This window comes from Lissotriton helveticus, chromosome 3_1, assembly GCF_964261635.1.
Source record: "Lissotriton helveticus chromosome 3_1, aLisHel1.1, whole genome shotgun sequence".
In the NCBI taxonomy this organism is placed as follows: Eukaryota; Metazoa; Chordata; class Amphibia; order Caudata; family Salamandridae; genus Lissotriton; species Lissotriton helveticus.
This window is the reverse complement of record NC_136061.1, coordinates 1,749,714,451-1,749,726,452: the sequence shown is the minus strand read 5'-3', so window position 1 is coordinate 1,749,726,452 and position 12,002 is coordinate 1,749,714,451. Positions and strand designations below refer to the sequence as shown.

Genomic DNA, 12,002 nt, shown 5'->3' with positions numbered 1-12,002 from the left:
TGCCTGTGGAATGCTTACTTTATTTGCATTAAACCCACCTTCATCACTGATTTGGATTTGCCCTCTCCTCCTTTTCTTTGCTGTCCATGAAACCAAGATATAACAGTATTACACGTTCACTCTCTGAGCTACAAGGCACCCCATTTCTACATGCACCTACATTTTCCATGTATAAAAAATGCCTGTGGTGTCAAAATACTTGAGACGGCCATGAAACTAAGCATCTGTGCCACATTGGACTTTATCTTGGGGTTGGTGCTAGCAAGAAAGTGCCCTCTTTGTGCATGGTATGGCCCCACTTATTGCTGATGTTGTTTGACTGAGTGTGCCCTGGGCTCCTGCTAATAGGTACCCAGGGCCTATGCTCTTTCCCTAAAATTGCATTGAAGCCTAAACCCAATTGGCATCTCCGGCCACATGTCAGCCCCTGGTAAATGGTACCACAGGTACCCAGGGCACTGTGACCAGAGAAGGCCTCAGAGGGCTGTAGCACTTATTGTGCCATCCTTAGAGGTCCTGTACCCTGACACACACACACTGCCCTTGCAGGCTGCCTGTCTTGGTGCAGAACGAAGTGAAGAGTCGACATGGCACACATCCCTGTGTACCATGCCCACAAACCACTGCCCGGGCATAGATCAATCACCCCTCTAGCAGGGTGCACTATGCCAGTGGTGAGGGTACAGATGCATGAGCCCTGTACCCCTACAGTGCATCAGTCCATTCCTGGGCATTATAAGTGCAGTGCTGCCATTAAGAGTATCTGGTGCAGGGAGTTTGTCATTACGAACTACACAGCACCATAATGGCTATACTGAAAACTGAGAAGTTTGGTATCAAACTTCTCAGCACATTAAACCCACACTGATGCCAGTGTGGGATTTAATGTAAACTGCACAACAAAGAGCATCTTAGAGAGGCCCCCTGAAACTCAAGCAACTTCTAGTGATCCGACTGAGTGGCTGCTTAGGCTGCCACCAACATACATGTTTCTGGACCCCTGGGTCAAGAGCTGCTGCTCTTGGGGGCCTGAAACAATGCACATCCTGGGACGAGGTGCCAAGCCTCCTCCCCCAGGATGGGCAGGGTTCCCGAAGGGGAAGCTTCAAAGGCATGCCCAGGCCATTTGCTGCTTTCAGCAACTGATCCCCACTGGTTCTACCCCCCACTTTAGGCGGGAGAGCCGGCAGGAAAAACAAGTGAGGGAAAGAGGTGTGCCCACCTATGCAAACTCCACCCCTCCAGTGGGGGAGGCAAGGTGAAGCACAACTCGGAGTCCCCGCCATCTTGAGGATGGGGCGACCCAACCAACCAGGGACAGGCTCCTGCCCCCTCCCACTGGAGGTGCCACCCCAGGGAAGGGATCCATTGGTCCCTGCCCTTTACCTACCTGCAACACCCCTAAATCTAGTATTTAGGGGGCACCATGAAGCTTGCTTCCTCAGATCCAGAAACAAGAAGAAGAAAAGAAGGACCGAACAGCCGTGTAGCCAGCTAACAAGAGGACGACACCCACTGACTTGGCCCAGCCCTACAGGCCTGTCTCCCCTCGAACCTGCTCCTGCAAAATCCCAGTGTGTCCTGCAGCCAGCAACCTCGAAAACCCCGGAGGACCTGCCTACCTTCACTTCCAAAGACTGCTTCTCCTGTGAACACCGAATTTGTTCAAACATCAACCTCTGGCAGCAGCCAGAAACTGCGAATCCAGCCCACTCTGCACCCGCCGAACCCGGCCCTAGCTAGAGTGGAAAAACACCACGAGGAGGTCACCCCGGTGACCAGGAGCCGGTAAGAAGATCCAACCCCAAAAGGCATCCCTGCACCCGACGCCCCATGGGCTTGTGTGCCCAAATCAACGGTGCCTAACCAACCCTTAACTTCCCAACTTACCTCTCAAAGTGGTGGTCACACCCAGAAGTCCTTCGTCTCCCTGCCTGCAGTATTTTTGCAAACTGGAGGTTCTCTATTGAAAACATCAGGGCACCCAACCTCAAAACAGCACTCTGCAACTGGCCGCCTCAGTGCCGGTGAGGGTGCACCTTTTGTGCTACTTTGCTTCCCCATTTGCCGTGGCCTAAACCTTAGGGGCTTTGCTCTCACAACCCAGTGGACTGCTTGCCATCCACTGGGCTGTGGTACCTAGTAACCGGGGTTTATTCAGAAAGATCCGTTCCTTAGATAGAATAAGAACAAGATGTTTTCAAAAAGTGAGGTCATATTAAAAAAATAATTTTAAATCCAATGTCCTCATGCTTACGTTTCTTTATCTCAATAATCTAATTTTAAAGATACATTATTTTTTAGAGTTATCATGATAAGGAAGAGACCCTGTTGAGAACTCAGGCCAAACTGTAGACTGGATATCTAGAATTAGCATCTAATCACACAAACCCCGGTGTAAACTGGTATGGCTATATATAATTTATAGCTCTGATCCTAAAAAATGGTCCACTAATCTAAAATGTTACACGGTGTAGAAACTAATTCCTTCGAAAGTCTTGATACGGTAGAAAGTGTCCAGAGATGTTTCCTTTACCGATACTTGGAGGGAGGGTAGCCACACCTATCTAGCGGTCTATGATAATGACCTGCGAGAAAACAAACTGTATTTAACCAGTTGAGTAATCCTAAACAGTCTCAACTTCAAGTTTATGTGCATTATAGAGGAAGGTGTTTTTTAATTTCAATAATCTAAATAGTACCTGATAACACGTAGTTTTTATTTCCTCCCCCGTCCTCCAGTGGCGAGAGTGTAGTATATTAAAAACGGGAGCAAGTTACCATGTTCACCCTAATAGAAGATAACCATATAAAGTTGAAAAAATAATTCTAAGTGCTTCTGTAAGCAAAGTCAAGCGCACACAACTTTAGTTAGTTCCTAGGTTGAGTTTTGTATCATTAGATGAAAGGATAAGATCAAACTCCAACTTTTTTGTTCGCGTTTTTTATTTTTCTGATGAGTCTTTGTTTAACGAAAAAACCAGCCGACACGTGTTTCGTCAATAACGGGGTAGACCCGTCACTCTTCAGGGCTGTTGAGTAAGGCTGAGGGCTGTATCGTGGGACCGGTGATACTTCCAACCCGGTCCTGATCGGGTGTCAGTTTCGGATAGACGCGAGAAGGAAGTGCTTAATGCGTCAAAACAACTGTAAGGTGGCAAGGTCCGCCGCCGAGTATGCGGTAGGTATTAGAAGGCAAGCCAATCCGCTTGTCCTAGTTTGTAGGCTTCAAGCCGTGTTGGGAGGACGGAAAATAATCCGCGGGTTCTCCGGGTAAGTGCTTCGTTAGTCAAAAAAAATGTCCTCACAGTACCTCTCTATTGGAAGCCGGCCGCAGCCCATAAGATCAAGGTTATTGCTATTTCATCGACAGGCTTAAAAACTTGAAACTGCATCCGATATAATTAAAAGGTGCCATTCTTTTAATAAGATGTTGATATGTATAAACTCAGGATGTATGAGTCTAAAATAGAAAAAAAAGAAGAAAGGCGAGTTTTACGGGGCTAGCAATCGATTCTATAAAAGCTTAGCACCCTTCAAGCTACGAGGCTTACCTTTTAATTTAAATAGCCGATGTTGCCTGGAGCGAAGCAAAAGATGGCCGCCGGCGTGTTACGTCATATAGAGGAAGTATCAACTTCCTAATGCATTATGGTCGCTTAAATAGAATGAGAAGGTGTAAAGCGGTCACGTGTTTCTGGCCTAAATATTACTCTGGAAATCAGATGCCATATGATCGGTCAAAATAATATTTTCTTAAAAAGTTTTAGATATTTATGCTGACTTTTAAACATATTTATCATGACAGCCTAAAAAAGATTACTATTCACGATAGCCCGTAGAGCTTAGCACCACGTTGGTATTGCTATTTCAGCAGCGAAAAAGAAAGAGGACTATCCCAATTCTTTCGCCAACTCACATCTATTTTGATAAAGACAGACAACTCTGTATGTCTACAATTTTGATAAGGGCAAACATCATAATCTCCAATCCTACAGATTTTCATGTAAATGTGAGGCTATATCGGATAGTATACATTTTGGAAAGCGCAGCAAAAACAAGATTGTAGAATAATTATTTCTCCTACCAATATCACAAATTATTTCATTAGCGAAGACACAGTAGTACTTCTTTTCAATAACAGCATAATAGTGCCTATATTAGCTGACTTTTAGCTACATTAATCTAAATAATATGAACAAATGGAAATAACATTAGTCCATAGAGCTATGCACTACACTAGTTTCGGCAGTGAAGATAGAAAGGGGACTTCATTTCTTTCCCCCATTAGGCTCTTCACATCAACTATAATTACTAAGAAGAAACATAAAAACACTTGTGCTTAATTACCAATGACTCCAAGGCTACATAAGACAGTATTCCTGTGTATATATAATTATTTTACATACAGTTTTAGCAGATAATGGGCACAATCATGTCTTGGGGTTACCAAGGACACAATAGTATCCATAGTTAGGCACTACCCTAATCTAGAATTTACCTAACATGCAAGATATATGATTAAACCATTGCATTTTCCCACGGAATATCGCTATTCAATCCATTTTTTTAAAGTATCCAGAGAGACAATCCAATATACTTCCCTTTTCTTACGTATCTTGCATCCTCCTTGGTTGTCTGGTGTTCTAATATTTTCCAGAATTCGCCATTTAAAGTCTTCTGGTTTATGGTTCTTTTCTTTGAAGTGTTTAACCAACGGGGCTTGAATTTTGCCTGTTCTAATGGCTGACACAAAATAAAGTAAATGATATTCATCATTTTACAGTTCCACATGTTAGTGGCACTAGTAGTAAACCCATTATGGGTGAACGTTTCTCCTTCCAGAATATTACTGCAAGATTTACATGAGGAGCATCTCACGGTTCCTTTAGCTGGCAAATTGCTAACTATCGACTAGTCTAGAATCCGTAGACCTGTCTTCAAAGCGTGAATGGACAATTAAGTCTTTGATATTTCTGTTCCGTCTGTGTGCAATCAGAGGTTTAGGCAGCTTATTTGTCTGGGTAGGGTTACTATTCAGGATATGCCAATTGGCATTAATGATCTGTTTGATTTAACACTGTACTCTGATACTGCCTTACTGCTCGACCACTCTACCACAAATAGAGTAAGGTTATATCTAACTTTAACCTCTGCCTACCTCTGGGGACACCCGGACTATATACACACTATACCTAATTTTGGTGTAGTATATATAGGGCCAGTTTCCTACAGTGCTTCATTATTCACTAATAGTACCACCCATCTGAGCACAGTGGTCTCAGACCTCACTCTAATGGATTCCTGAAACATGTGACTGCTTAGGCGGTCTGGAACTCTTCATTTCTACTATCCTGTGGCTGGGCCTACCTCTGTTAACTGATTATTTTATGCTCCATCATTTTTCTCTGTGCCTGATGCTTCACACCATACCGTCTCTATGGCCGCCTCCTTTCTGTATTATTGTGATATGGTAAGAGTGCCTGGTAAATGAAATTGAAACTTTTCACACCGCCCACGAGTCATTTTTGTAGTTCTTGAGCAGTTGGGTTACTGGGTAATAGTGGGACCATTATTATTGTCTACAATGTGTATTCTGGGAACACAATACTCGTGCACGCCTACTGAATGACCTAATTCTCCAGTTCATTACTTTACTCTTATATGGTTGTGGGTTCGACCAGTTGCAACTTACTCCAGAGAGTGGTTTGAAGACAGAAACTTGGAAGCAGTAACCTGCACTCCAAACCTACCAGTAATTCCTGCTAACCTGAACCAACCTAAGCACTATGGTATTGTCTTAATCTAGATTTGAGTGATATTTAAAACCTCTGGCTGTTTTCTAAATGTCCTTCTTTTGGCAAAGTCATTGAGAAAACAGTTGCCACACAACTAATACATCACATCTACCAATAACCACCTACATTTACAGGAATCCTGGTACTGATCCAAATACAGTACTGAAACTTTGGCAATTCAGATATAAGCTGATGCTTTGAAAATATTTGTGGACAAGACTTGCCATTTGGTGCTGCTTGACCTTTCAGTTGCTTGTCAACTTGTTTGATCACCACTAATTCCTATAACTCCTGAATGCCAGAATCGTTGTACAGTGAACTGTGCTAAAACTCTTTCATATCAAATGTGCCCTTAGAAAGACTGAGCCCCACAAGGATCAACCCTTTCTTCACAACTACTCAGCTGCTTTATTGAGCTTCTTAAATCAGTACTACAAAAAGGTTCTCTCTACATATACCAGTACGTTGATGATACACAGGTATACCTTCCCGTTTCAGAACCCACTTACTTAACAAAACTGAAAATATTCCTACAGAAAGTAACCAAATGAATTTATTCTGTCCAGAAATTAACCCAAGCAAAATCAAATTCATCTTCCTTGCAAATAACTCTCCAGCTTGAGTGCAAAATGTGATCAACACCCTACATCCTCTAGGCACTTTTCCCGTCCCTATTCCCACACATGAAATCTTGCGTAAACCTAGACTCATTGCAGGCAGTAAACCATATTCAAATCTATAGTTTGCAAATTAGTAAATGGCTATTTGCTCAACCATTCTGACTCTCGGATGATCCCGGTTGTACATTAGACATCTCCCACTTCATCTCTAGTCTCTGTTAAGTTGGTGCACTCAACCTCTACTGCCTTCTTGCTGCATGTGGCTAGCAGCATACAGTGAAGTTTATTTTATCCATATGGTTCCTTCGTGTTGGAAAGCTGTTACTGAAGAGTCCGTGTTTGTTAACAAGAAACTTTTTACTTTTATCCATTTTAGGTGGGGAAAGAGCAGACGGAGACTCAAGTGGCAACTACTAATGGAGACCAAGTACAGGTTGGTGCTGGTCTTTAAATCAGATTCTCTTCTAATGGTTATATTAACAAAGATCCTGACTGACACATATGTATGAGTAAACCAACAACCTTTTTTTTTTTATCACTATAAACAGAAACCAACAGAAAGAGAGGACGATTTGATAAGAATGAGGAAGGTTAGACACTTCAGACTTGGCTGAGTGAAATCTCCAATGCCTAGTTTATGTTTCAGACTCATTTTTAAGGAGACAGGTGCCCTATTTCTGTGTGTGCTGATTTTATTTTCTAAAGTGCCTCATCTAATATATAAGTACAACAGGGCTATTGCTTCTAGTTATCAGTTGGATATCTTCAAAGGTGGTTTCCTAGTTGAATGGAATTATTAAACACCCCCCCCCAAAAAAATTCTACTAACTCGAAGAGCCAATTTGACAACCAAAAATGCATTCTACTCTTTGTGTTCTTAAGGAAGCACCTAAAATGTTTGTTACAAACCGGTGCAAATTTGGTTTCATATCCAATTCTAGGTGAGGCATGCTGATGCCAGTTAGCTTAGATGACTCATTGTGGATTCATTGTTTTCTAGTTTGTGCAGCTGTTCACCAGTGAAAGGCTCTGCTGAAGGTTATTTCAGTTCCACGTGTATAAATATTACAAAACAAAGTCAAAGTTGCTTGGCATAGTGTGGATGCAGATTCAGGCTTGTAGCTTTTTCTAGACTCTCCCCTACTCTATCCCTCCTTGCACCATCTGACACCTCTTTTACTATAGTGATACCCAAAACAAGCCTTTCTAAACTCTTCCATCTAATTCTCCCCTCCACATCACTTTTTACTCACCGCAAGCCTCCCACTAGTGCTATGACGTCCAAAGAAAAACAAAATCTAAATTCTTCACTCTTCTATTCCTCCACTATCCTTTTCAATCAAACTAACTAACATGTTCACTGCCCAAATTTCATATTTCACTATACTAATGCACCACTAATCCTTTATGGGTTCCGAGTAGCGTGCTACTTGCCGAAAAAAAGAAGCGCTTCAACACCTCATTAAGGGTAGCAAGCACTATATAAATGCAAACCTTGTTTCCCTCTGCTATCCTTCTCAATCTAAATAACTGACTAATAGCCACCACTCAAATTACTTTCATATTTCACTATACTAATTCACCACTAATCCTTTATGGGTACCGGAGTAGCGTGCTACTCGCCGAAAAAGCACTTCAACACCCCATAAGGGGTAACAAGCGATATATAAATCCCTCTACTACCCTTTTCAATCCAAATAACTGACTAACATATCATCCACCACTCAATTTACTTTCATATGTCACTAAACTAATTCAACACCAATCCTTTAATGGGTTCCGGAGCAGCGTGCTACTCGCCAAAAAAGCACTTCAACACCCCATCAGGGGTAACAAGCGCTATATAAATGCAAACCTTTTTCCCTCGTCTATCCCTCAGCTATCCTTCTCAATCCAAATAACTGATTAATATCCACCACTCAAATTACTTTCATATTTCACTTACTTATTCACCACTAATCCTGATCGGTTTCGGAGTAGCGTGCTACTCACCAAGAAAGTGCTACAACATCCCATCAGGGGTAACAAGCGCTATATATTTGCAAACCCTTTTCCCTCTTCTATCCCTCCGCTATCCTTCTGAATCCAAATAACTGCCTAACCTAGCCACCACTCAAATTACTTTCATATTTCACTATACTGATTCAACACTAATCTTCCTTGGCTTCTGGAGTAGCGTGCTACTCACCGAAAAAGCGCTTTGACGCCTCATATGGGGTAGTAAGTGCTATATAAATGCAATTACAATTCAATACAGTAGCGGTACAGCTCATTTAATTCCTAATCATTGTGCTAATAAGCACTAACAGTGAAGCTGATATAACAAGCATTTGCAATGCAATTGGGCTGGCATTAGTGAAAGTTTGAGCTATTGGCGTTGCAAATAATAATGTTTGTAAGATTTTTTTTTTTGATTTTTTTTTTTAAATCTCAGCAGTAGCCTAAGTAATAAAATAAATTCCACTACACAAGGAAAGGGTGCAGTACCACAGGCTGTTAACTAGGTGTCCCTGTGGAGTTGTAAAGGGACTTCTATTACCCATGTAAGGTACTGCACCCTTAATGTAATTATAAAAAAAGATTGCAGCTGAGCATACTTTCCCATTTGTTTTTATACTGGAAGTGAGAGGCTAAATAAATTTTTACAAATCACACTCCCAATAAAAATGCACTCTGACCACAAGGCATCCTGGAAAGTTAACCAGAGTGCCTGAATTAAAAATACTTTAATAAATACACATTCGTGAGTACAAACATACAACAGGCTGCTAGACCAAAATGGGTACTGCACTAGTACATCTTCAAAAAACACCAATGATACCTGCTATTAGGATGAGTCCGGGCAGCCTTTGCTAACTCAACTTCATTGACAAAGGCGATCAGGCGGACTTTGTTTCTGGCTGCATACTTAATTTGAATGATCTGTTTGTCTCGGTTCACATAGATGATCTGGTGAGCTGGAGCGCCAAAGCTTAGAACCAGTTCGATTTCTGTGAATAGAGAGACGCACGATTAAACAGCATGATGTCTGTAAGGAGCAGAAGGCAAGTACCTGGCTGGAGTGCGAGTACTGTGTCTCTTGTGCAGAGAACGAGTGCTGTGAAATTTAAGGTCTGCTGAAGAGTAGAGTTGTAGTTACTAGATGTAATGGTACAGTTGCTCCACCAATAATGCACATGCACTGAAATTTGAAGGATAACTTGTGACACTGCACACTAACTAGTTTTGCAGGAGAATTTCTACCACTAGAGAGACTGCTGGATAAATACACAGCAGTATAAGAGAAGTGCCATTGAAAGCAGTTGTGAGAGATATGAACAACGTTAAATTTTCAGACATGGTTACAGGGAATAAATGTGCAAAAACAGAACTGTATCCCTTTAAATGAAGGACCTGTTCTAGTGCGAGACTTGGGGCGCCACCTGCTGGAGATATTCAGCGTGAAATGGTAACTGATAAGAAGGCGCCCAACAGACAAGGATTGGATCAACCAGACCCAAAACAAAGACTCAATCAAGCTCTGTTGCATGTGACAGCAACCAAAGCAGATCTGGCAGCCTCATACCCCACCAATCGGGACTAGCAAAACCCATCACTGGTCAACAATATCCAGAAGACAGAGTGTTTGTAGTAGTCATGTTTAAAAAATGTGATGGGAACTTAGCACAAAAGAGCAGTTTTATCAAGTGTATGTTGATCTAACAGTGACCTGCTACCACCAAACGTTTTTAAAAACTGGGGTGATTTGTTTAGTTAGTGTGAAAGCCCCTTCAGAATGTAGACACATTTTAACTTGGCAAGCTGTTGCCTGCTCTTCACACTCTGACCTCTGCGAAAACTCATAATAAAATTGTCACCAGTATGTGACCCATACCTCTGATCATCTCTAGGGGTCAATCTCTGATACTCACAGAAGAGCAGACACAGGTTTGTGCTTATCCTGGGAAAACAAGCCTCGTCACATTGGAAGTTGCTGTTGTGGGTGCCGATGCGATTGCGCATTATGTCGTCCTGCTGTGGGTGCTTGTGGTCTTCTGAACATGGAGTCGCTACGTTTGATGTAACCGAGACCAGCCACCCTTAGTCAGGCGACCGCGCTTTACGTAAACATTGCCCACGGCCACCATTGGTAACAAAAAAATGAAGTGCTGGAGTAGGCCAAGGAGTGCATTTTGTAAATAAAGGCGTGCAGCCCCCATTGGCTGGTATGCCGATGAAAAAAAGGTCACTTAGCCGCTATAGCGCATCGCGCTGCCCAAAAAAAGAAAGGAAGGTGCATGGACGCTATAGTTAAACCATGGCGCGCTTATAAAAATAATAATGTAGATAGAAAGGTGCAAGTTGGGCTAGCCGTGCATATTGAAAATGTCCCCCGTGGCCGCCATTACTAATAAAATATCAAAGCGGGCCATGCTGAAACCTACGGCTTGGTGCCTGAAGGCAGGAGGGATGAGGTGCAGAGATTGGGAAAGTGACCAAAGTTGTAGAAAAGCATGTTGTGCTGCAATTGGAGAAAATCATTTCAGAAAATAGTGCTCACAGACTGTAAATGAAACATACTGAGTACCATCACAAATAAAAGGGCCAGTCCTCATGGGAGGTGACAAAAGCAGAAAAGGTGGTACTAAGGAGAGACTACTAAACCTATTAACAAATCAAAAGCAAACATTTAGAATGAACAGAAACAGGAGCCAGTTGAAAAGATGGTCGAAGCTTCAAGTCCATACCTGAATACAGCATGTCTCAGAGGCAGTGCAAGTGCTGCCTAAACAAGACTTAAAAATGGACAGTCTTAGCTAAAAGTAATGAGCTAGGCAATGAGTACATATTTCAAATTACCCTAGATGTCTGCACATTGTCCACGATAAACCAATTCTCAGACAGTAAGATTATGATCAGCTGAGATTAGCTGATTAAAGATGTTCTGTGCAGGGAGTTAATCTAGTAAATGTTCGCTGGCGTAAAGGCATTGTTCCCAGCAGACTGTTGCATGTTAAGAAACAAACACATAGCCCCCAATTTTACATTGGTAATTGTTTTTCCATTAGATCAGCTGGTAACACCACACTTTTGGGTCCTATTACAATTACTAAAGAAATCCATTCTTCTGTAATCATCACTGCTGTGACTAAATTGAACATTTGAGTGTTCTTGAAAGCATCTTAGTCATATCATGAGTTTGCCTACTGCCTCATTTGACCTGAGTTGTTAAATTCAGTAGTCACTGTAACGATTTGGAAAATAAAGGATTATGTAGACTAGTAGTTTATGGACATATATCTGCGCAAAGCATCTATTGACTACTGAAAGAAAAATACGACCAGCCACACTCCGTTACCTACATGGAAGCTATTCAGAAATATGGGCACCTGTCTCTTTAAATTACATCATTCCATTCTTTCTGTCTTCTTGAATTTGTTGACCTTTCACTGTGGTTATTGTACTTCTGTGTGTTCTTGTGGTCTCCTGCCTTTCCCACTTCTGGGTCCATGCTATTCACCTAAACCACAAAGCAATAAAAAAAATGACATTTTTTTATTTGCGATCCTGCAAGAAACACATTTTTAATTTTTTGTGCTTCTTT

General features: G+C 41.9%; 1 protein-coding gene across 11 annotated transcripts in view; it reads left to right on the top strand.

Annotated features, from left to right (window-relative positions):
- The window catches only part of LOC144823746 (protein 4.1-like), a 477,862-nt gene that overhangs the window by 284,019 nt on the left and 181,841 nt on the right, over positions 1–12,002 (top strand). For 8 of the 11 annotated variants that reach the window (XM_078682542.1, XM_078682537.1, XM_078682541.1 and 5 more), the window contains 2 exons: positions 6,795–6,851; positions 6,967–7,008. In XM_078682542.1, the coding sequence (XP_078538668.1) occupies positions 6,795–6,851; positions 6,967–7,008 (99 nt within the window). The remainder of the gene's footprint in view (positions 1–6,794; positions 6,852–6,966; positions 7,009–12,002) is intronic. The other 3 variants (XM_078682543.1, XM_078682540.1, XM_078682538.1) reach the window with 1 other exon arrangement.